This window comes from Xyrauchen texanus, chromosome 26, assembly GCF_025860055.1.
Source record: "Xyrauchen texanus isolate HMW12.3.18 chromosome 26, RBS_HiC_50CHRs, whole genome shotgun sequence".
NCBI classification, from domain to species: domain Eukaryota; kingdom Metazoa; phylum Chordata; class Actinopteri; order Cypriniformes; family Catostomidae; genus Xyrauchen; species Xyrauchen texanus.
This window is the reverse complement of record NC_068301.1, coordinates 33380006-33407080: the sequence shown is the minus strand read 5'-3', so window position 1 is coordinate 33407080 and position 27075 is coordinate 33380006. Positions and strand designations below refer to the sequence as shown.

At 39.0% G+C, this 27075-nt stretch overlaps 1 protein-coding gene across 3 annotated transcripts in view; it reads left to right on the top strand.

Moving 5' to 3' along the window:
- Positions 1-27075, top strand: part of LOC127619593 (septin-7) — a 234466-nt gene that overhangs the window by 187210 nt on the left and 20181 nt on the right. For 2 of the 3 annotated variants that reach the window (XM_052092480.1, XM_052092479.1), the window contains exons 1-3: positions 318-350; positions 710-812; positions 11890-11996. In XM_052092480.1, coding sequence (XP_051948440.1) covers positions 333-350; positions 710-812; positions 11890-11996 — 228 coding nt within the window. In that variant the 5' untranslated portion in view covers positions 318-332. Of the gene's footprint in view, positions 1-317; positions 351-709; positions 813-11889; positions 11997-27075 lie in introns of those variants that run through there. The other variant, XM_052092481.1, reaches the window with a different exon arrangement.

Genomic DNA, 27075 nt, shown 5'->3' with positions numbered 1-27075 from the left:
GATCTTAATACCAGTTGTAATCTGGAGAGTCCCTTGTGGCCTCACCGATTTGGAGAATGCAATAACTGTCAAAGACCGTGCAATTGCTTGTTGTGTTAGCATTGTGGGTTTGATTGACAGCTGAGATTGAGCGGTCAGAGCCAATCACCTTAGTGAAAATCTTTTTGTATCACAAGCAAACAATTATAGAAGTAAAGCTCTTTATGAACTTGAGCTATTATCCTAATCTCATTCTCTTTCTCTTATGGTTCTGGTTGCATCTGTTGCCTGGTGGAATCTGGTCATCTCTTCATCACTGTCCATCTATTCATCTGTGGAACAACATAATCTGAATGCTCTCCAAAGTAGCAGTAAGTATGCATGCAATCATTTCAAACACCTCAACAGCATGTTTATGTCTTTTGTTGCACCTAAAATAGGTATAGGTTTAGAAATGATCAAACTTCTGTATGCTACTCATCCCACTCTGTTCGCATTTAGACTAATATTGAAGGAGGGGGGAGGGAGTGCAGTTGCCAATTGCTTTAATCTAACCAGGTTACTATGCATTGTTTGAAAATGTTTTCTCTGTTTTCAAAGGGTTTTCTTTTAACAGTAACCTCGTCTTGTCATTGAGTGTGTCCACCTACACGTTTCTCATTTGTAGTGTTTTGTCAGAGAGATGTGCCAGATGCTAAAGTCATTGACTGTGTTTGATTTTGGTCTACAGCAACAGAAGAACCTTGAGGGGTACGTGGGGTTCGCCAACCTCCCCAACCAAGTGTACAGAAAGTCTGTGAAGAGAGGCTTCGAGTTTACTCTTATGGTTGTCGGTGAGTAACTTCTATCATGTTTATTCCACTGCTGCCCACTGAATTCCTCTCTTTCCCTCTGGCAAATACTAGCTCATTTGTCATTTGGAGGACTGATAACCAAATAGCCTTAAACAAGCTTTTTGGAAGCTCAGACTTTTTTTTTTTTTTTTTTTGGCTAATGTTTGATAGACGTTTTAAAGGAATAGTTCACCAAAAAAAAATTCAATTTTGTTTTCATGTGACAAAAAAACAACAACAAAAAAAGCAGAGAAGATCTCTTTAGACCTTCAAGACTGTGACGTTTAAAATATATATTTTTATTTAAAAGTCATATAAATATTTTTTGAAAATGCATGTTTTGTTGAGGTCATTTGTGTAACCCTGAAACAACATCTTTATATTCTTAAACATTCATGATATTTGTGGAAAGAAAAAAAAAATTCCCCTTAAAATATGTTTGAAAACTTTCTTGAAATTAATGAAGCTCACCATTATGTACACTTTCATATATTTTCAATGTGCAAGGAAATGGTTACACCACATGACATTTTTTAAGTCATTAAAACTATTTCCTTTTTTTTTTTCATCGAAAATTTCTCAATTTGTGAAACCAACATGGACACAAAAATTACATTTCTATGAACTTAAAACTATGTGTTTTAAACTAGATTTTTAAAACGATTTCAAATTTTTTTATCACCTCGGACAACCTAATTTGTCAATGACCCACCTGTTGAAGAATCAAATAATTGTTTCTTAGAAAAAAAAGGGGGACTTGGGATGTCGAGCTCCTAAATGTAACAATAAAATGCACCATAAAGTATCATAAAAGTAGTCAGTTTGACTTCTGCACTTTATTCACTTTTGTACTTGTTTTTATTGCGTTTTTGGAGCTTGAAACCCCATTTTTATTTCTGTTGTATGTGGAAAAAAATTCTGTAGACATTCTGCTAAGCATCTTTATTGTTCCAAGGAAGAAAGTAATGTATGTTTGAAACAGCATGAGGGTGAGTCAATGAAGAAAACATGTTCAATTGCATGAACTATTCCTTTTAAAAACATTGTCTTTTGAATTTTGCAACATATGGAGTGAAGCTTGAGAGTAAAATGTTGATGAAAGCGCTATGTTTAGGGGTGGGGGGATGACCCAGCATGTAGCGGTATGTGGATTATACACTCTCATATGTCTAGCGGTATAGAGTTTCATGCGGGTAGCTTCATGCCAGGCACTGGCAGCTGTCTGCTAAAATGCATTAGCGATGGATTTCACAGAGCGAGAGAGCAGAACACGAAGAAATGCGTTTTGAAAACAAATGTGCTTCCCATTTCTCGATGGAGCCGGGGTTTTTCCCCCTCCTTTGGAATGTGTGTGTCCTAGCGGGTGGGAAGTTTCCTGTAATCTCATTCATTCAACTTGGCCTGAAGACTCGTGTCTACCTCCACCTTCAGCCCTACACACATTCCAACTACAACATAACCTGAAACTGACACCACCTAGGGTCACCTTGTGTCCTGCATACTCCAGATGTAATCCAGAGCAGAAGCTGCATTGGGAATGACTGAAATGTCAGTATTCCACTGTTCCAGCTCCACAGGGTTTGGGAGGAGTGTTTGTGTTGCTACGCCCTGGAGTTTCCCCACTCTGCTTCATGTTAGGCAGGAAACTGGCTTTTAGATGGCATTTTACTTTACAGCATGTAATAAGAATCACGGAGTAATTAAAAAAGTGCAGCGACTCTCTTTTTTGAGCTTTTGGCTGATAAAAGGGGAGTTTACACTCCCAAAACAATCTGCAACATTAAGCAATTTGACTTTCGGTTCCATTAATGGTTCTGCAACGTACATTCAACCATGCTGATAGTGTTTCCTGCTACCATTCAGTGGCACTGTGTTCACCACTACTGAATCAGCAGCACAAAACATACAATGCCGAAAGTGTAGTCTGATTCCCAAATGAATGACTCTTATGATCCAGAAGTTTTGAATCTACAGCATGAAACATACAGCACGACCAGTGTAGTCTGATTCCCAAATGATTCCCTCCTGTGAGCTGGTTCTTTTGAATCTACAGCATGAACCATACAGCGCGACCAGTGTAGTCTGTTTCCCAAATGATTGACTCCTGTGAGCTGGTTCTTTTGAATCTACAGCATGAACCATACAGCACGTCCAGTGTAGTCTGATTCCCAAATGATTGACTCCTGTGAGCTGGTTCTTTTGAATTTACAGCATGAACCATACAGCGCGACCAGTGTAGTCTGATTCCCAAATGATTCCCTCCTATGAGCTGGTTCTTTTGAATCTACAGCATGAACCATACAGCGCGACCAGTGTAGCCTGATTCCCAAATGATTGACTCATGTGAGCTGGTTCTTTTGAATCTACAGCATGAACCATACAGCGCGACCAGTGTAGCCTGATTCCCAAATGATTGACTCATGTGAGCTGGTTCTTTTGAATCTACAGCATGAACCATACAGTGCAACCAGTGTAGTCTGTTTCCCAATTGATTGACTCCTGTGAACCAGTCCTTTTAATTCTACTGCACAAAACTAAATGGCGCTGCCAGTGTGGTCTGATCCCCAAAAGAATGACTCTTGTGAGCTGTTTTTTTTTTTATCTACACTGCAAAACATACATCGCTTCCTCCTGAAGGAATGACTCTTTATCAGCCCAATCTTTTAAGTGAATGAAAAACTGTACCGCAAGTTATTTATTTAGTCATGTCCGTCTTGAAATGAACTTTTGATTTCAGAGTTATACCTGGATGGTGGTTGATATGACAATGTGTAGTTAAAGATACACAATCACATGTAATAATTGTGTTTTGATGTATTTAGTGGAAATTTATAAAAATTAATGATAAAATATCTTAATAAAAAAAGTATTTGGAAAAGCACAATTTCCAACAATCTGTTAAAATATGAAATGATAAATCATAATTTGATTAAAGGCTGATGAGGGCAGTAAATCCATTAAGAATTGCAATACTTATTTCAAAATATTTACTCAACCATTGAATAATGTTTAAATGGCATATTGTGACACACTTTCACAAAATAATTTTGTTGTAATGAATGGTATTATAATTAAATAAAACATTGCTACAACGTTTTTATGCTTGCTTGTTTGGTTTGGTATTTATGACCAATTTTGGGGGTTGGGGGAAAATTCTGCAGTTCAGTTGAGCTTTAGATTCAGTTAAAGGAGATGTCACCATACAGTTCTCCATCTTCCAGCTGACCCGCTTTCTTTCCCACGTTCTGTTTTATCCATGCAAGTGAAAGTTCTTCGGATGAGTTCGTGGTAAATTCTCTCTCCCTCCCAGCAAAGGCCCAAGCTTTTCCTGCTTCCAGCTCCCCCCCGCCCCAATCATGCGATGGTTTAAACAGCTGTGGGATATTTCCTTTAAAGGAAGTGAGCTGGACTCTCACCGATCCGCCTGCTGTGGTTTGTTCTGAGCGGGGCGGCTGTGCTCCACTGGCAGTGACTCGCTCTTGGCTTTTCTTAGCGTTCAACGCCTTGTTTTGATTGCAACAGCATAGTAGTATTTAGTTTTGAGCAGGTCTGTTGTGAAATATAGATGGTTAAATGGGTTGTTGTGTGTAATGCTTTTTTTTTTAAACAAAGGATTTGAAAAGGCACAAACAGTGAGTCTGAGTTTAGTAATGCAATGAGACAGGGCGGGTTGCAGATACCACCGTTTTGCATTTTTGGGCAGCTGACAGGAAAGCCGTGATCTGTCATCATTGCTGAAACTGGCAGTATTAAATGAAGGACTCTGTAAAACTCTTGCTCACAGTTGTGATTCAGAGCCTGACTACTTCTAGGGATAATTCTCAAAAAATAAATATAAGTCATTCCAACATCTTTACTTCACTAAATAAGAAATATTGCTAAATATCCAGAGTGCTCTTTTCCATAATGTGGTCTGTGGCTGTGATGCTCTAAAAGTGACGCAAAAGAATGTATGCAGATTTTTGGCTGACATGGATTAACCAAAAAAATATACATACAGTGGCAAGAAAAAGTATGTGAACCCTTTGGAATCACCTGCATTTATCATTTTTTTTCATAAAAGCTTGGTTGAGCTTCATCTTAGTTACAATAATGAACAGACACAATCTGTTTTAACTAATAACACACACATTATTGTATCGTTCTTGTACATATTGAATACATCATTCGAACATTCACAGTGTATGTTGGAAAAAGTATGTGAACCCCTAGACTAATGTCGTCAACAAAAGCTAATTACAGTCAGGAGTTGGCGAACTTGGCATCCAGTTAATGAAACGAGATTGGAGGTGTGGGTTAGAGCTACTTTGACTTAAAAGCACTCAAACGTTTTTGTTTGCTATTCACAAGAAGCATCTGCTGACGTGGACCATGCCTCACAAAAAAAAGAGATCTCAGAAGGCCAACGATCAGGAACTGTTAGTTTGCATAACGCTGGAAAAATGTATCTTGAAGAGCTTAGATATTCATCTGTCCGTAGTTAGAAAAATTGTCTATAAATGGAGAAGATTTAGTACTGTGGCTACTCTCCCTAGAAGTGGCCGTCCAGCCAAGATGACTCAAAAGGCACACTGCAGAATAAGGTAAGAAAGAAGTAGAGTGGCAGCTAAAGACTTTAAGGAAGGAATCATTGGAACAGGTTAACATCTCTCTTCTTGAGTCTACTATATGGAAAACATGGCAGGACACCATGAAGGAAGACTGCTTTCCAACTAAAACATTGCTGCATGCCAGAAGTTTGCCAAAGACCACCTTGACACTCCACAACACTTGTGGTTGAACTATTCAGCTAAGGTTGAATCATTTGGGAAGAACACGCAGCAATATGTATGGCGTAAAAAATGGCACCACATACCAACATGAAAACATCCTCCCAACGGTGAAGATCGATGGAGGAAGCATCTTGATTTGGGGCTGCTTTGCTGCTTCAGGGCCTGGACCACTTGCCATCATCGAATGGAAAATGAATTCACAAGTTTATCAAGATATCCTACAGGATAATGTCAGGGTGACTGTGTGCCAGCTGAAGCTCAGTAGAAGTTGGGTGATGCCACAGGTCAATGGACCTAAACATTGAAGTAAATCCACAACAAAATGTGGCTTAAAAAAAATAAAATCCACTTGGAGTGGACCAGTCAGAGTCCAGACCAAACCCAATAGAGATGCTGTGGAATGACCTCAAGAGATATCCCTAGAATATGGCTGAGTTAAAGCAGTTCTGTAAGGAAGAATGATCTAAAATTCCGCAACTACCGGAAACGCTTGTTCGAGATTATTCCTGCCTAACTGAGACTGGTCCTCCACCACCCGGATTGAGGCGAGTAACCGCGCCACCACGAGGATCTACTAAGTAGTGGGAATTGGGCATTCCAAATTGCTTACAAAAGCTATTTGACCCACTTTGCTTAAGATTTTCAGCAAATACCAGAAGACTGAATAATGTCAATATTGGTCCGTTCCTCACGCATAGTTATCACATACCTTTGGAAGACTTGAAATCCCCATTTACTTTCATAAGACAAAGAGCTGCATGAACAATCTGCTTTACTACTTTTTTGTTTTTCACGGAAGATGTTATACTGGTTTGGAATGACATGGGAGTGAGTAAATGAGAATTTTTAGTTTTGGGTGAACTATTCCAGTTTATACAAATGAGTTTCCTCGCACAGCTGCAAGTTATGGTGCTTCTGCATTATACGTTAATTTTATGCAGAAATGACATTCTCTCTGGTCGACCTGCTTTTAGTATCATGTGTCATACAGCAGCAACTCAACCATCATGAGTCGCTCAGCTGCACTGGTTTCACTTCAAAGACGAAGCAGAAAGGCAGCACAGCTTGCCACTCGCTGTCTACTTTTATTGTTTCCCTAATTCATAATGACACTTTTAAGAAGACTGTATTTTATCCCGTTTTCAAAGAACACATACTCTGAGCCACATTTTCTTGGTTGACTCAATGAAAAGGTTTTGCGTCTCTCCAGGCCATATGTCAAAGACATCTTTGTTGTGATGGTGAGATCACTGTTTTACATGCACTGTATCAGCGGCATACTCTTTACTCCTATATACATGCAGCTCTGTCAGTAAGCAGTTTTCACCACAGCAACGTAATTTACCCACAATGATGTGTAAATAACAAATGTGGTATCCGAGGAAGTCTTCACTTTTTTTATTCCCAGTTGCTTTGCTTTATTTCCAGGTACTCCAGAGTCGTTGCTATGTTTGTTTCCTTAACTTTCCATTGTGATATGCAGCGGAATTGCGCTGCAATAGTAGGATTTCCCCTCTTACATAAAATTCTGGGATTCTACCAATGTATGAGCGCATGTACATGAATGTGAGGGACTGTCGATATTTTACATAGGTGTTTATAAATCTGTATAGTTTATAGTGCATGTGCTTTTCCCATTGAACTCTAAGAAATGTTGAATTCTTTTCCACTTTGTTTACTTGTTGATGAGCTCCATCCCATTGCGTTCGTTCTCCGGTCTGTTCATACACATGCGCACGCTTCAAAGATTCTGTTAGAATGCCACATATGTGTTTACTTGGCCACATTAAGCTGCGTTCTCTGGGAAAAACCTAGGTGTTTAAACCGCTTTCTCTTAATCCTTAAATGGCGTGTGGAAATCGGCGTTCCTGTTTACATGGCAATACTGTTAGCAATTGTGCATAATATTAATTACCACAAAAAATTATTTTGATTCGCCTCTTTAAAAAAAAGTTACAGTGCAGCAGTTACAATGGAAGTGAATGGGGCCAATCTGTAAACATTAAAATAATCACGATTTCAAAAATATAGCCACAAGACAAACAATATGTGTGTTAACATGATTTTAGTGATAAAATAACTTCCTAACCTTTTCTGTCAAATTATAGCCAATTTTACAACGTTGCAATTACGATTCCATGACATCATAAAACGACTGTAAAAATTACAATTTAAATAACTTTACAGCTCAAATATTGCATGAGTTTTAACCGAAGAATTATGTAATAAATTTAACTTTTCTGTCTTTAAACACTTGGAAAAAAGTGGCCCCATTCACTTCCATTGTAAGTGCCTCACTGTGATTTAGATTTTAGTTTTTTTTTTTAAAGAAAAAGATGGACAAGTCTTAATTTTCTGTGGTAATCAGCATTATGTCAGAAATGTTGTTGATTTGAGCCTAACTTGTATTGAACCAGGAATATTCCTTTAACAGGTGAACACACTGAAAACATTATGCATTTACTTACTCGTGTAGCAATCCCGGACGAGCCCCCAATTTTATGTCACGACTAGCTCGTTACAAGCCGCAACATAAAAGAGGGATCAGACAACAAGTCTTAATTAATTCAAAAGAAAATGGTTTTATTGTCATTTAAACAAATACCACCACAACCAATAAATAGTAAACATGAGTCTAGGAATAATGAAGGGAAAAACACAGAGTTAGCAAATAATATAACTATAACAAAATCTTTATGCTACATGATATCAGAAAAGAAAAACAAGAAAAGAAGATAAATGTCAATGAGGTCTTACTGGGACCAGCCACTCCTAAAATATAAAACTATCCCAGTGAGGCCCTTTCCCAAATAACCCACAACATTTTATACTTCTACTAATTGCTAATTAGCATGGGGAGAACCAATTAAACCCCCCATGCTCTGCTCCAACCGATTCTTAAGATTCAGGGACGTCACAATGGCATCTTAAAAACGTGACACTCGTGCACATGATGCGGAGAACATATTTGGTGCTTGGCGAGTATGTGGAAAAGTGCAACGTGAATATACATATAATAAGACTAATTTATGTGTTATTATTAGTATATTCACGTTGCACTTTTCCATATAATGAAAGCAAATGTTTGCAGATGCTGTTGAGTTTAAAAACAACAAAAAAGACAATTGTAGTCCATCCGACTTTTGTGCAGAATTCCAAGTATTCTGAAGCCATGTGATAGATTTGTGTGAGAAACAGACCCCAAAAAAAGTGGGAAAGATTTCTGTTGCGATGGTGAGGTTAGTGTTGTTCTACCCTTTGGAAAATATTTAGGATTTGAAAGAGAGTTTTCTTTGTTGAAAGGTTCTCTCACTGTTTTGAGTGTGCAGTGGCTGGTTCTTCAGCTGGCTGTGTAAGTGGCACAGGGTTGGGCACTTATTAAAGGTCAGGAAAGAAGCCTAGTGCTGCTCTGTGCCAGCATGCACCCAGTTTCCTTCACACTGTCCTCTTTGTTTCAGGTCTTACAGAAACCACTTTGCCTAACATCCAGTTGACAGATTGCTCACGGATGCTTGGAGGAATTGTTCTGTGAAAAAGTCACTTGTTGTTTGTTGGAGACATGCATTGTGGGGGAGCATTGGAAGTTTGTGGAAATCAAATGTCAGCAATACTTTTGTTTAGTATGGACTGGGAACAAATAATATCATTCTAATAATTTATAACGTAATATTTTTTGATGCCAGCTATAGTTGCCTAGCATGCAGGCAGGGAAAGACCCCGTATAAGTTCATGTCAAAGCTAATTGAATTAGGCCACTCCTCCAGACTGATTTCCTGTTTTCTGAGTTAAGTTAAAGGAAACTTCTGGGTCCAATAAAAGTTCAGCTTAATCGACAGCATTTGTGTTATTATGTTAATTACCACAAACATTTTATAAATAAGAAGCAAATACAGAGGTTAGAGTGAGACACAGTGAGAAGTGAATGGGGCCAATATTTGAAATTAATTCTTCTGTTAAAAGTTATTTCAGCTGTGAAGTTGCATAAATAGTAATTTTTAGGGTTTATGGCGTTATGTCATCGTGGCAACAAAGTTGTAAAAATGGATATAATTTTACATAGAAAAGGTTGGTAAGTGATTTTATCACACTGAAATGTTAGCACACATTGTTTACATCTTGTGGCTATACTTTTTAACTTTTAACATTTGCAGATTGGCCCCATTCACTGGTCGTGTTTCCAGTGCCAGTTGCTTTCACACTGTCTCTTCCGGGACTTCATCGTACCGCCTCAGGGCTTTCTCGGGGCCAATGACCTTTGGCCCATGATTACCTTTGGGCCAAACAAGTCCAACTGGGGATTGAGGCAGGGTCAATGTCAAAGGCAGAGTTTCGTTGAACTTGCCATGTTGTGTATACAGCGCACAATGATACAGGTCAGGGAAAATGTTTTACAATTTCGGGGACAGTACAAATTTGTTAAAATGCACAATTGACAAATCCGTCCCAAAGAAAGAACATCCCATGGTTCAAGATTATGCACTGTGTGCTGGGACATTGTTCCACTGTTAGTGGAGAGACCACTCGGGACACCATGGCAGTTACAGTCAGTGAGTTGTCAACACTAACTTATCTTGCTAGTCTATATTCTAGTTAACTTGTGAACATAATACCTCAGCTTGAGCTTCCCACTTGCTTGTGGGCAGAGTGTGTGATGTTGGCACCAGGGTGGTGTGCTAAAAACAGTTTTTAGGGCAACACTGCAGGGTTATTGGCACGATGTTGGAAAAGCTGCTTGAGTTCCGTAGCTATTGGCCCCGGCTGGCCAGATGATAGCCCTGGCTCACACTGGCCTGATAGTGGAAAAGAGTCTACTGTAACCCAGTTTTAGTTTTTTTTATAAATATATTATGATTTTTTTTTGTGTGTCTTGTATCGAACGTGGAATATTCCTTAAAAAAACTGAAACATTTCAGGCATTGAGAGTTTAATAGATCTGCAGTGATAAGTAGTCCCATGCAGAATCAGGCCACTTTTATGCACATTTTCTGTGCTAATTGTGAGGCAAAATCTGCGGAATAGAGATTTTTACTTCAAGTTTTACATTTTCTAAAGAAATTGTGAGTGATGCTTGCCAATTTAAAACTCACTGCCACAATGCTAGGGTGAGTGGTTACAATTCAGTTTCTTGCTGACCCAAATCAAAAGAGACCCTCCCCAAGTCTCCGTGATATTCTATACCATTGATATGGCTTTGGCTCCTCCAGTGTCTGTGCGAATATTTTATTTATTTATTTTTTTTTTTGCAAGGCATTAGAAAGCAAGTCAGACGTCTTAGAAAAGTATGGTTATAGCACATCTTTCCTCTACAAGCCACACAATTTGAGGTATTGTTAGCCACATTTCCCATATCGGGCCAAATGTAGGCATGCAACTGCGTGCCAGGGCCAGTTGTGTTCCCATTGTCACTTCCGGGGCTTCATCACGCATCCTCTGTGCTGCTTCGGGGCCAAGCCAGAGAAGAACTGGGAATTGAGGTGGGGTCAGTGTCAAAGTGGAGTTTCACCGAGTCAGGTCAGAGGTTTCAGCACCAAGATACTCATTTCCCAATTTTTCATATCTAGCTACCAGCTTATCTCATTAGATCAACAGAGGATGGAGAATCGTCAGTACTGGTCGGTAGACAAAATCAGGGCTCTTCTGAATATTTGGTGAAAATGTTCAATGTTCGTTCGATTGCGACTGCCGAAAACGAAGACCCAAGTATTTATGTTGACGGCGAACTTCCCAAGTTGTGTATCCAGCGAACAACAGTACAGGTTTGTGGAAAAAAATAAAATTAAATGACATACACAGTACAAATCTGTGTTCATTTGGAGGGCTAGCTAGTCTCCAGAGTCTGATATCTCAGCTTGAGCTTCCCTCTTGCTTCTGAAATGGGTGGAGTGTGTGAGACGTTGGCACCAGGGTGCCGTATTCAGGGTGGTTTTTAGGCCAACACTCTAGGACTATTGGCCTGATGGAAGGAGTGGAGATCGATTTTGGTTTCGTGGCTCAAGGTCCAAGGCTATTGGCCCCGGCTGACCAGTTTATAGCCCTGGCTCGCTCTGGCCTGATAGTGGAAACGTGGCTCTTCATGTCCATAGCACAACTGGTGTCATAAGATTTAGAAATACATAGTAAAATTGATCACCAATTAGACAAAATATTAAATAAACAAACATGCAAGGAGTGGGGAATGTGTAGGACTTTATAAATTAGAGCTTTCTGCACATTCTATGTAGGCCTAATCACAAGACACCAACAGACCTTATAAGTGAGACATATCTTGAAATCTCTTTTGTAATCTCTACATCTTTTTTCTGCAGGGGAATCGGGTTTGGGGAAGTCGACGCTCATCAACTCTTTGTTCCTGACAGATTTGTATTCTCCAGAGTATCCAGGACCCTCTCACAGAATCAAGAAGACTGTTCAGGTAAGATCAGCTCCTCTTAGGGATGTATTTTTTTTCTTAGGTTACTCTGTTCACAGTAGATGTTTTTAAAGCGTGGTTTGTAGCAGCTGGATCAAATATGCTTTAGTTTACCACAAGTAAGGTCGATCTCTTGATGAGTCAGCAGTATTCCAGTATTGGGCTAATTTAAACAGTTTATTTAGAAGGCCAGTAAAACTCATGCTGAAGACTACTTCACATTATTAAAAGTAGTGCTACTTTTTAGGTTTATTCTTTTTTTTTTGTGGTGATTGTCATCGTGCAAACCACTACTGCAGTAATCACAAACATGTCGTCTTATCTTTTTAATAAAGAGCAGAGTTGTAAATGTTTCAACCGGTAGAGATTTGGCTACAAAGTTTATACCGCAGTATATCCATGTCACAATTTATTTGTCTTTTTAGACTTTTGTAAAGGGGTCCCTGATATATCTAAAATGTAGTTACCCTGATCTGAAGAAAAGGGCTTGTTGTGACTTGGCTTGCAGCTGAATAACCAAATTGTCCCTGTCAACACCTGTCAATCAAGCCACTGTTAGAACTGGATTGACAGGTACTGTCAGGAGTTGCATCAGACACAGGTGTAGCCCAGCACACCTCATCTCAGGCTTTTATGGTATGTGGTTTGTCATCCACCGTAAATTACAATGATTTTAGCACCAGTTTTTTCACACAAGCTGCATGGTGCTTTTACAGATGTGGTAAATTGGTATGTCTGTGTGGAACACTGCATTGTGCACCAGTTATGTTATTGTGCAGACTATTGTGTTGTTATCTGGATTCAGATGCTTTCATTGATGATATATTACGTAATATGTTATCACAAGACTGTCATAGAGGGTGATCTGAATGCACTGGATAAACAGGAAAGGCCTGGCCACAAAGTCCGTCAATGCAACCATTGTTTTTTTTTTTTGCACCAAAACTATTTAGATCCCATGCTGTTTTTACCATTATAGGCTAAGATACATGAATTGTTCTGCATCAGAACAGTTGACAAATTTACCTTGAATGAATGAATGAAAAACATTTTTGGATCATTTCAATATGATTTTTTGGACCTGATGTGAAGTTCAAAAAGACCCATCATTTCATTTTAAATTCAAGTCATCATGTTTCTCATGTCAATAATTCAGACTTTGTGAGAATAGGCCTTAATTCTTTCTAGGATCTGAGGCAGATGAGAAGTGGATGTCATGAAGTACTGTAAATGGATTTAAAAATCCATCTCTTTCCAGGCAAAGACCACTGCTGCACAGTTCAAAGCTTGATGTGCAACTCTTCAAATACGTATCTGCACGTCTTGTTGACCACAACAGCTGTAATGCAATTACTATTACAAATTTTGTAATATTATTACAATCTTTGTTTCATGTCAATAGTGTGTAACACTGCTTAACACATGGTGAATTCGTGCTGCATTATGGGCCATTAACAGGTGATATGCTCATTATGGAGCATTAGTGGAGTTCTCATGGAGCAAGAGAAAACAAATGCTCCTCGCTCCAGGCAAAATCATGCTCACTTCACTCTGCTTCCACTCTGCTCTGCTCACAAACTCTGGTACCGACTACTTAAATTGTGGTATCGGGATTTATGCTTACTGCCCCCTGCTGAAAACATGAAAATGGTACTTCAAGCTTGAAATGCTACAATGGCAGGAATATACCTTATAACGGTCCAAGGGCATGCTTGATTTACAAGTATTCACATTGATATGATACTGTCTCTTTAAGAATACCGCCAGTTCCATGAGCATCAGTGTTTTTTGGTTGAGCTCAGATTGTTCAATGAGAGAGGAGTCGCACGGTTTCTTTTAATTCTGATTAGAATGAAATGTTTCTATTTTTGTTGTTTTTGATCAACAACTGTAAAGAACAGAAAGGGTAAGAAATTTGACATTATTCAATGACAAATGTATTGCGTAGATCTCGTCTTTGGGCATGGATTACACAGAGCAAGTCAAATCAAGCTTTTTCTCTCAACGCACAGTGAAAGGATCTCCGTGGTGAACTGCTTTACTAATGTACTTTATACTAATTCGTATTGAAATCTGAAAATTAACCAGCCAGTGGCTATAATCACAGACATTTTTAGCCGCAAAGCCTGAAATGTGGTTGCATATGCAAATTATTTACTTGCATTGTAGATTGCACATATAATTAATGATCAATATTGGGATTTAAAAATGTATATTAGGATCATTCAAATGAAGTTTGCGATGCATTGAAAAATCAATTTTTTCACTCAGCCCCAATCAGAAAGTGAATCATATGAGCTCCAATGTCTGTACTCTGATTGGAAGTCGATGACGAATGTATAACATGTCTTTGGGTTTATAGGCTGTGATGAAATACTGTGCAAATAATCTGAAGTCTCTGCTGTCAGATCAGACTGATCATATCTCTCTGGTCTCTGTTCTGTCCTGCACAATAACAAAGAATGTGTGTGTGCTTGCCAGATTCTGGAAAGTGAATCAGAGAGTCACTATGTTACACTGGTTTGTGTTTTTGAAGAGGAAAAATATAGATCTTGATCAGGTCTAAAATTGAGTTTATGTCATTCTTTTTGTAGTAAACTGCATTGGGTGTGGGTGGGTGGGTGGGTGGAAGAGCTTTGATTATGATATGGAGAATTGCACACATGAACCACTCTGTGGTCTGGCTCCAGTGCCCTGTCTATTTCAGGCTGGTGTGTGTGTGTACTTGTTTGGGAATGCTCATTGAGAGTAATTGTTGTTTTTGTGAGTCATTTGAAGTTGGCAGCCCTCTAAGTGTGTGTGTGATTGAGATGTGAAAAAGTTATGTCAATGCTAAAAAATGTCAGATTCTCCAGTGAGTGAATCCAGGAAAAATCTTCTGCCTTTTTCCAGAGGACTTTAATAATAGGATCAAATGGGCAGATTTAATTCACATCAAGTTGGGAGAGAAATTTAAGTGTACATTGCTAATGCATTATTAGACACTATACATACAGAGACACAGATTAGCAAAAACATTATGACCACTCCAAGATGAAGCGAATAACTTTGCTCATCTCCTAACAATGCCACATGTCAAGGTCTGGGTAGATTTGATAGTAAGCGAACAATCAGTTCTCATAGCCAGCATGTTGAATTCAGGAGAAATAGGTAGTAATAAAGACCTTAGTGAAATTGACAGGGGCCAAATTGTTATGGTCGGACGACTGGGTAAGAGCATCTCAGAAATATTAAGGCTTGTGGGGTGTTCCCGGTCAGCAGTGGTGTGACAGTAGTCCGAGAAGGGACATACCACACTCCGGCGACAGTGTGTTGAGTGCCCAAGTCTCATCATTGCACAGGGGCAATGAAGAATTTCCCGTCTGGTCCATACCGACAGAAGGTCTACTGTAGTACATGATGACCCCTGTCCACCATCAAAAGTGCCTACAATAGGCACATGAGCATCGGAATTGGACCTTGAAGCAGTGGACGAAGGTTGCCTGGTCTGATGAGTCCCATTTTCTTTTACATTATATGAATGCCAGAAAGTGTTGGCATCAGGATGCACTGTGGAAAGACGACAAGCCAGTGAAGGCAGTGTGATGCTCTGGGCAATGCTCTGCTGGGAAACCCTGGGTCCGGCTATTCATGTGAACGTCAATTTGACATGTGCCACATATCTAAACATTGTTGCAGACCAGGTACACCCCTTTATGGCAATGGTATTCCCTGATGGTAGTACCCGCTTTCAGCAGGATAATGCGCCTTGCCACACTGCACATGTTGTTTGGGAATGGTTTGAGGAACATGATGAAGTGTTCAAGGTGTTGCCCTGGTCTCCAAATTCCCCAGATATCAATCTGATTGAGTATCTGTGGGATGTGCTGGACCAACAAGTCTGATCCACGGCAGCTCCACCTGCTGCTAAAGTCTTGGTGTCAGATACCACAGGACACCTTCAGGGGTCTTGTAGAGTCCATGCCTCGGTGGGTTGGTGGCACGCGGAGGACCAACAGCATATTAGGCAGGTGGTCATAATGTTTTTGCTCATCAGTGTATGTCACATTACAGTTGAAGTTAAATGTGTTGTCAATGCTGTTTCATGTTGTTTTAAAACATGTCCCAAATTAATTACTTTATTTGAACTTGGTTGCAGCTGCCCACATAATTTTAAATGCCATTTTCTAACAGCCGATCACTTCAGTTATTCAAGCAGATCATCTCACCTCCTCCCTTCAGTGCATCAGGTACAGGCAGCCATACCTACTGCTGAATGCCAGAAACAAATCACTGAGTCAAGTCATGAATGGAATTTTATACGGTTATAAATTCAGTATGTTCCAAGAAATGTTTGTTATGCTGTACAGAATGACATCATGGTTTCATAGTGATTATGCTGGCGTGGCCATATTATTATGATTGTGTCATCACTGTAGAATTGTATAGATAAGGGCTTGGTGCTCACACCCCCCCATTATTTAAAAATCTGATTTATTTTTTATTTATTTTTATTCCCAACACAGTTAAAGCAACTACCTGAAACAACAGTGTCTTAAAATTGAAATAAAAAAACTGGAGCTATCACAATCATGCCACAGAAGTCTAACATAAACATTCTGATGTTTGCATACATGTACCAAAGAATGACAAGTCTAAATACCTAATTTTATTGTATTTTGCCTACAATAGACAGGTGCAAGACAGAAAGAGCAGTGCATTATTTGTAATTATTAATAATGGGTTATATTGCTTAGTTTGACTTGTGTTAAGAAATGCATTGTAATAGACTGGGAGGTTTACAGTAGAACTTCACTGAATTGATTACTTCAGTTTTTGAAAGTATCATTTTAAAGACAGCTTCACAGAGTCAAACCAGCTGCTTTCTGAAGTTATTCTGAGTATTATTTCAGGTCTGTAGACAGGCAGCTTTCAGAGGTAAAATCACACAGGAAGTGGTATGAGGAAGTACCTTTGACTGTGCTTGTCTTGCGGTTTCTTGGCAAAGGCAGGTTATGACATGGCAAGGTGTATATTGCCCCCATTCAATTATTTGTGATATATATCCCTTTCTAAACATTCTCATGTGAATGAACAGTTGAAGTCTTAACAAATGGATAATTAAAATCACACAGCGTCTCATGTTTTAAAAGACGTCACAGCACCACAGTTATTCTGTCTGAGTGTTCCACAGTGTCAAGCCGAGCCAAATGTTTTTTATTTGTTGCCTGCAGCGTGTTTCTTGACTCATCTATATGTGGAAGTGCTGGAGTCTGTTGAGAAAACACTGTCTTTCAGGTTTCTCAGCATAGCTGGATAACAGCGGTGCTTTAGCATTTACATGTCACTACATGTTCCGTTCGTCTCTCATATCATACTGAAGCACATATTTTTTTTTTCAAGGTCTGGATCTTTTCTACTGCCCCTTGTCCACTGTCAGAGTGCCAATACCCAATATCAGTGCCAATGCCCAATATATGCGTGTTGTGTTATATATACACTGGTGGCTAAAAGTTTGGAATAATGTACAGATTTTGCTCTTATGGAAAGAAATTGGTACTTTTATTCACCAAAGTGGCATTCAACTGATCACAATGTATAGTCAGGACATTAATAATGTGAAAAATTTCTATTACAATTTGGAAAAAAAATAAACTACTTTAAAGAGTTCTCATCAAAAAATCCTCCATGTGCAGCAATAACAGTTTTGCAGATCCTTGACATTTCAGCTGTCAGTTTGTCCAGATACTCAGGTGATATTTCACCCCACACTTCCTGTTGCACTTGCCATAGATGTGGCAGTCTCGTCAGGCACTTCTCAAGCACCTTACAGTCTAGCTGATCCCACAAAAGCTCAATGGGGTTAAGATCCATAACACTCTTTTCAAATTATCTGTTGACCAATGTCTGTTTCTTTGCCCACTCTAACCTTTTCTTTTTGTATTTGTTTCAAAAGTGCCTTTTTCTTTGCAATTCTTCCCATAAGTCCTGCACCCCTGAGTCTTCTGTTTACTGTTGTACATGAAACTGGTGTTGAGCGGGTAGAATTCAATGATGCTGTCAGCTGAGGACATGTGAGACGTCTCTTTCTCAAACTAGAGACTCTGATGTACATATCCTCTTGTTTAGTTGTACATCTGGCCTTCCACATCTCTTTCTGTCCTTGTTAGAGCAGTTGTCCTTTGACTTTGAAGACTGTAGTGAACACCTTTTTAAGAAATCATCTTTTTATTTTTGCAATTTCAAGCATTGTATAACCTTCATTCCTCAAAACATTGATTGACTGATGAGTTTCAAGAGAAAGCAGTTTCTTTTTTTTCTTTTTTTCTTTTTTGATCTTAAGACATGCCAGTCTATTGCATACTGTGACAACTCAACAACAAACACAATGTTAAGCTTCATTTAACAAACCAAATAGCTTTCAGCTGTATTTGATATAATGTAGTGCCAAATGATCAAATTAGCAATTTAGCACGATTACTCAAGGAGTTATGACTGCTGGAAATGGGGCCTGTTTAGATTTGATGAAAAATTACTTTTTACAAATAGTGATTGTGCTGTTTTTACATCAGTAATGTCCTGACTATACTTTGTGATCAGTTAAATGACACAGTGCTTTGGTGAATTGGTGAATTAAAGTACCAATTTCCTTCCAAAACAGCAAAATCTGTACATTATTCCAAACTTTTGGCTGCCAGCGTGTATTTGGTTTATATAAACAAATCACTGTAAAAAATGACAGTTGGATCAAAAGTAGCTTGTGTTGACAAGATGCTGAAAAAATGTACTTTGTTTACAAGTTTTGAAAACATTTTAACATTCAAAGACCTCGATGCACTATGTCTGTTTGCAGGCAGGTTGTGTAGTAATGACCATCAGTTACCTCACTTATCGGCTCTCAAATCAGTGGAAACTAGGGATGTCATAAAATATCGAAATATTGATTATTGATCGGCACATTATTTTATCAATTTAAATTAGATGCCTAATATGCGTGCTTTCAGTTCTCTGCCAGTTGCCTTCCATTCAATGTAGTCTGACGTTTTGTGAGACCACAAGGGGGCGGCATATCATTTACTGAAGCTTGTCACGGCATGGAAAAGGCACAAATATCACACACATTAGGAGCTAATGGCAGTCCAAAGTTAGAGGTTTTTGTACTACTTTAAGAATGGACAAAGTGACGTTGATGATTGTTTATGTTAGTGTATGAAACTGATGCAACTGCGCAAACTGAACGATTAGAAATGGCGACGATTATTATGCAATTTCTCTGTAGGTAGCCTTGAATAGGTCTTTCATTTAAGCTGTCAGAAAAAGGCGTACTTGTTACTGATAATAATTTTTTTTCTATGAAAGATACTTTTATACAATATTAGGACTCAAAGACTCAGTACAGACTCTGTCCCAGTCATAGCGACGTTGCATTCAACAGTAGTTTTGGAGGAGGACTCGTATGGTGGGCATGTTCAAGGAATCTCTGTGGCAGGACGCTGAGAGGATGACTGCACCAGGTCGGTCTTCTTGCAGTCGAAAACGGAGCAACTTTCTGCTCTTAAATTTATTCCTTGCACTGTCAAATGCTTCATCAGATTTGTCATGTTGCCGGTCTTGGCAGCAATTATCTTGTTGCAAAAATTGCATTGCGCACTGTTGGCATCGAGCCTGGAGAAATGTAGCCACACTTTTGATCTTTTCCACATCTTTTACATCTATGGCTTACGTGTGAGCCACGTCTCTGGACATAACCAGCTTAAACTAGTCTTTTTCCTTGATGCCTAAACACAGCCAATCACCGGCACTTTTAGATTTGTGCACATCTAGCATGCTTATCACTGACGTTGACGAGATTAACCCCTTAGGTGTCAAAATTTGGGACCAAACAACAATTGTTTAGAGGCAATTTGGTCGGTGCCTAAAATGTATCTAACCCGATACCAGCCCTACACAATACAGGTGAAACTCGAAAAATTAGAATATCGTGCAAAAGTTCATTAATTTCAGTAATTCAACTTAAAAGGTGAAACTAATATATTATATTGACTCATTACAAGCAAAGTAAGATATTTCAAGCCTTTATTTTATATAATTTTGATGATTATGGCTTACAGCTTATGAAAACCCCAAATTCAGAATCTCAGAAAATTAGAATATTACATGAAATCAATAAAAAAAAAAAAGGATTTTAAATACAGAAATGTCGGCCCTCTGAAAAGTGTAATCATGCATATGTACTCAGTACTTGGTTTGGGCCCCTTTTGCATTAATTACTGCCTCAATGCGGCGTAATTACTGCCCCCTTCACTTTCATTGTAAGTGCCTCACTTGAACCCCGTGGCTTGGATGCTATCAGCCTGTGGCACTGCTGAGGTGTTATGGAAGACCAAGATGCTTCAATAGCGGCCTTCAGCTCTTCTGCATTGTTTGGTCTCATGTCTCTCATCTTTCTCTTATAATGCCCCATAGATTCTCTATGGGGTTCAGGTCAGGCGAGTTTGCTGGCCAATCAAGCACAGTAATACCATGGTCATTGAACCAGGTTTTGGTACTTTTGGCAGTGTGGGCAGGTGCCAAGTCCTGCTGGAAAATGAAGTCAGCATCTCCATAAAGCTTGTCTGCTGAAGGAAGCATGAAGTGCTCTAAAATGTCCCGGTAGACGGCTGCGTTGACTCTGGACTTAATAAAGCACAGTGGACCAACACCAGCCGATGACATGGCTCCCCAAACCAACACAGACTGTGGAAACTTCACACTGGACTTCAAGCATCTTGGATTGTGTGCCTCTCCATTCTTCCTCCAGACTCTGGGACCTTGGTTTCCAAATGAGATGCAAAATTTGCTCTCATCAGAAAAGAGGACTTTGGACCACTGAGCAACAGACCAGTTCTTTTTTTCTTTAGCCCAGGTAAGACGTTTGACATTTGAAGCCCATGTCCAGGACCCGTCTGTGTGTGGTGGCTCTTGATGCAGTAACTCCAGCCTCAGTCCACTCCTTGTGAAGCTCCCCACACATTTGAATGGCCTTTTCCTGACAATCCTCTCCAGGCTACGGTCATCCCTGCTGCTTGTGCACCTTTTTCTTCCACACTTTTCCCTTCCACTTAACTTTCTATTAATGTGCTTTGATACAGCACTTTGAGAACATCCAACTTCTTTTGCAATTACCATTTGAGGATTTCCTCCTTGTGGAGGGTGTCAATGATGGTTTTCTGCACAACTGTCAGGTCAGCAGTCTTCCCCATGATTGTGAATTCAACTGAACCAGACTGAGAGACCATTTAAAGGCTCAGGAACCCTTTGCAGGTGTTTAGCTGATTAGAGTATGACACTTTGAGCCTACAATACTGAACCTTTTCACAATATTCTAATTTTCTGAGATTCTGAATTTGGGGTTTTCATAAGCTGTAAGCCATAATCATCAAAATTATATCAAATAAAGGCTTGAAATATCTTACTTTGCTTGTAATGAGTCTATATAATATATTAGTTTCACCTTTTAAGTTGAATTACTTAAATTAATGAACTTTTGCACGATATTCTAATTTTTCGAGTTTCACCTGTATATCATCCAGTGATTGCTAGAGTAAATAATCTGTCATTTGATAATGATTTTGATCCAATTCAGTGTAAAACTAGGAGAGTTGAGCTCCGTGGTGCTGCAAAATTTTTATCAGCCTCTGGAGATGGCAAGCCCATGCTGTGTACAAACCTAAGATTTATTGTTTTGAATTTTAGATCGATCTGGAAAATCCAGAGTGAAATTAAGTGAAATCTACATTGATCCCAAGACTAGTGGCAATGTGGACCAGCTCTGGAGCGGTCCATAGTTCCCTCCAGTGAGCACCGACTCCGGTACGTGAGCCAGCACCACTGTGGCAGAAAAGGGGTTTACTTGTATACAGCGGAACCCATTCTGCAAGTTACCAAAGTCTAGTGTTACCCGCAATAGCGAATGTAGGACAGAGTGCATATGAGGACATTACTCAACCAGAATAGTGAGCCTCATTTGAAGTGAGTAATGTTGCACATTTTATTGAGCGGAATTAGACTGTTCTCAGGGAAGTGAATCCTTTTTGAGATGATGTACAGAAGCTGGCTAGAACTAAATTCAGAACCACAGCTTCCTCTTTGATGCTTGCGATCATTGCCCATGGAAATTGGCAGTGCATTACAGGGCAATATGTCATGGTACTTAAAGATGTCTTGAATGTCTTCACAAACTTTGTCATATTCAGCAACTAGTTTATTTGCTCATTGTATCTGCCTGCTAACATGTTTAAAGTCTGCACACCCTGACTCTTGCAAGTTGCATTCAGATGCATGTAAAGGGTACAGTGGGTGTACCTTTGATGCTACTGCCCCCTTGACAAGCTGTTGTATTCCTAAAGGTAACATTTTTGCAAATTGTTTTCACACAGTTTAAATCAGAAAGGCACTAGCATTTTCACCAGCTACTGACATTTTTGTGTGCATTATGCTTCAGACCATCTGTGATCAGCTCATGGCTGGTCCATTTGAGGTTAACCTCTTAACCAGCACCCCTATTTTTGAGAATTTTCGGAAAATGACATACCCAAATACAAATGTCTGTAACTCCTAAACCATATGCTCCACATTCATAACTCTGATATTTTTTTAAACTAGACACTTGAAACTTTGTTACCCAAGAGTCATATTAATTCAAAAGTAGCATAGGAACAGAGTAAAACAAGGTCAAATTTACATGAAAGTGACTCACGATTTCTATGAATGAACTTCATTTAGGGAAAAATGTATCAGACTTTTATGTTAAAGGCCTGAAAACACCATAAAGATAAAACTGAATGTCTGACCATGTTCTGATTCAAATTTGAAGATGATACTCCCAAAAATGTAGTTTCTGTAAGCTTTTATTCAGGGAAAGTCTAGGCGTCCTTTCCAAAAGGCCATTTGGAGACTGTAATCTCATATCTTGCTAGTCTTCTCCACTGTAATTTTATAATCAAAACCATCTTCACCTGACTTCTTGTAATCCTTTCCTTCCATTTTTGTTATATTATATGCATCATAAATATAATGTGTGTGTGATATAAATATTATGTCTTTATGTATAATATACAGCTATCACCTAGCTACTCGTGTAGCCTCGTGTCTTTGCTAGTCATTTTATAATCAAAAACATGATATGAACAGAAAAACTGCCAATACTTCATAAACATAAAAACTCAAGACGATGTGTTTCAACTTAGCGATCTAATACGGGATCGAGTCCATGGAGAAACATCTCGTGTTACCAGCTTCAGCCCGCCCTAATGACCGCAGGTTCTGACACGTGTGCAAAGTTTCAAGAGTTTTTGAGCATGTTAAGAGCCCCAAAAGTGCCCCGTAAGTCGTAAAAAAAAAAAAAAAAAAAATAATAATAATAATAATAATAATAATAATAATAATGCGCCAGCGTAAAATGACGAAGAGCTGACGAGTGGACGCACTTGTATTAGACCTATGTATTAGACAGATCTTCTGAGGTAAACTAAGCAAACTGTCAATCACTTCATTCGTGTTTTAGTTGGTTAATACTCCCATCCATCAAAATTTTGCTGACAAGACATTGGGTGGCTTTTATCCAGTCAAAAACCGAGGTGCGAGAGTGACAGGTCCCGCAGCCTGTTGTTGCGCTCCCTTCATATTTTGGTCATTACAGAGCCTCTGATTGAAGGAGAGAAACAGGGAATGGCTCATTTTATCAGAAACAGTCCAAACTACGGGGAGAGATGGTTTTTGAACATTGGAATACAAATTAGAATCGATATTTCATTGAAAGTGAACATGATGGATTACTCTAACTGGAAGCTCATGAAAACTGAGGAGGATATTTAGTTTTTTTCCCTATTTTTTTGTTGTTTTGGATTAAAAAGTGGGATGCATTTTGAAGAGTAGACCCTTACATTGAAATGTATGCTGGTGTTTCTTGGATTCGTCCGAACTGATCTGAACCATAGGAGATGAAAGATAAGTATTGCCGTTCATTTTGTTCATATTTACAGGGTGGGTCTGTCAGCATTTTATTGAACCCTTTCCTCTCTGGTGTATTGATTGCAAAAACAAGTTCAGAACGTGATTCTTGAGTGTTTTAGCTTTCAAATGATGCATAGTTTATGATAGTTGATTGAATATTTGTTATAAAACAAAGGTAATAAAATTATAAACACCCCCCCAGGGCCCGCCGGCGCCCCCCTGCTGGTTAACAGGTTCTTGTTTTTACCATGTCTTTGACTGCACATCCATGTCAATGTGCTCATGTTCCAGTTGATATGTGGTAAAATCAAGTATACATTATACACATTGTACATGTACAATTGTACATTGTACAATAAAAGTAGTTGCACATATGAATGTTTGCTTATGGTGGATTCCTGATGTGTGCATATTATGGAGAGGAGCTGTAGCATTCAGTTGCATGTATTTATTTACCTTGATAGAAATGTAGAGGTTTCCCAGACCTTTAACTAATTGATATATTGAGATTTGTAATGCTTTTAGTCTCAGTTCCAGGGAATGGTTGTTTTTGTGGATGGAGTGTTATGTGTCTAATGGAAACCTCTGTGGTCTGCTGTACAGACAAAGGAAGTTAGGAAATAGTTTATAAGTCTGTTACTGGGTCAAGGTGTCTTGTTTGGGCCATTTAACAGACAAGTGCTATACGAGATAACTCACTAAATTATAAATCATGCCTAATGTGTTGTCTTTGCACTTGCCATTATAAGCTCCAGTGTTTGACATCTGCCAGCCCAAACCTCTAGAATTCTGTTTGTGCTCATTTTAGTGACTCATTTTAGTAATTTGTCAACATCTAAAATTATTCACTTACCCAAAATGGACAAATATTGGCTGATTAATAAGATTAAATATCAGTGTATCACTTACTCAGATTGGCAAAATAGCGGCCGATTATTCAGCCTAGGTAATATAGCAGTTTTTCGCAAACATTTCTGGAGTCTCTGCAGCACTCTCAGTTCACAAAATAGGATTTTTGTTTTCTGATTTAAGTAGCTTTACTGATAAATAATTATTTTGGTACTCAAAATGGCCAATTATTTTCTGATTTAAATCAGCCTAGCCGATGTATGTCTCTCAGTACTCAAAATGGTAAATCATTTTCTGATTAAACCAGCCTGGCCGATACATTGGTCACTCAATTCTCAAATTGGATGGTTATTTTCCTTTTTAATCGGCCTTGCCAATATATCTGTCGTTTGGTACTCAATATGGCCAACGATTTTTTTTTTTTATAATATCCACCTTGCCAATATATCAGTCTCTCAGTACTCATATTGGAGAGTTAATTTCCTATTAAATCAGCCGTGCCAATATATCTGTCTTTTGGTACTCATAATGGCCAATACTTTTTGGATTAAATCACCCTGGCTGATATATAGGTCAATCACTACTCAATGTCCAAAGATTGTATGATTGCTCAGCCTGGCTGATATTGCAATCTATTACTATGTTGAACTAGTTACTCACATGCAAAATGTCTTTCAGAATGTGATTTAGCTGCTATTATTGTCATTTAGATTAGTGGTATGTACACTTTTATCAGTAGTCTGTACTAAAGGTCAGAGGTCAGCAAAATGATTTGTGCATTGTGATGTATGCTGGTAAGTGCTCAAGGAGGTCATAGGGAAACATAAATGTAATGTACATTGCAGTGGTACAGTTTAATGAACATGGGGTCACCTGCTCAACATAAAACCATAAAACACACAGCAATCCTCCACACGCCCAACAACAGGTGTGAGGCAGCAGGCATCGTCACGCTCGTCTGGAAGAGATTGTTTGCATTCCAGAGCTGATGACCCCTTGATGGGAGTTTTTCTCCTTGTATCTCCTGGATTCTTGGCCTCAATCATCTGTTTTTCTGCTCATTGTTTTTCCTTCACATCTCATTGTGTTTGTGTGTAATTTACTGAATGACTGATCTGTAGTGACTGCTCGTATTCCTCTGCGTATCCTCTGGCTCATGTTTCCAAAACATCCCCGTGGCACGCTGTGACCTCTCCTTAGCTAGTGCTAATGATTTCGAAAACAGCACCTGTTCTGAGATGGAAGTTATGTAGCAATACTTGCAGGTGTGGTCTCAAGTTAAAAAAAAAAATTCTCAAGACTTCTGAATGACAGAATCATTTTTTGGTGTGAACTTTCCCTTTAACACATAGAACAGTACATGGTGCCAAATATAAAAAAACAGCCTGAATATGCATCACTGTAAACACCCCCTTGAATGGCACACAAATTGACATCAGCCTGTTTGCAATACAATGATTAGTTATCAGTTTAAATACGCAAGCTGTCTTAAAACAGCCACAGTTCAGGCTGAGCATAGATCCTGTATCCCAGCTGTTAGGAAGAAGAAGCTGGCCAAGTTTTTTTTTGGGCTGGTGAGTGCTTTATGAAATAAATGTCCTGCATTGGGTTTAGTGGTGTCCGCCTGAGCTGTGGAATGCTGTTTAGGAGGAAACCATAAAATGTAGCCTGGAACAACCCAAACCCAAAAAGTCTTAGTCTCAGACCACAACCGTTAAATGTCACAGTCTAAATGGAAGGTGAGGGTTGAGCTTGTTTTAGCTGAGGTTACACACATGTGTACTGACCCTCTTGAAATGTCTCAAAATGTGAAATGCCGTTTTCATTAATAGAATAGCTAAAATAGATTGGTCGTGATGTAACCGTTACTATATGCCCATAAACAAATATACCCCCTCATTGTCTTGTCTTTCAAGTCTTACTTTTGAGTCCATCTTAATGCCATCACAAACTGGCTTTAATGAAATTATTATTATTAAAGAAAATCATTAGGGATGCACCATATTTTCGAGAAGGATATAGCTGCAGGCATAGCTCCAAAAAAGAATGTGAGCTCCAAATCGCCATTAAAGATATAGGGAGCCCCAAACCTAACACTTAACCGTAAGTGGAAGTGACGCCGCCTTTGAGTTGTTGCAACCCCCTTCTAGAGTAACCCCGCCCTCTTTGGGAGATTCCACCCTCATGTGGAGGTCTCCGGCATGCAGCTATACCTACTTTCAGTTTTAGGACACTAAAAATGCCATAAAAGGCCATTTTC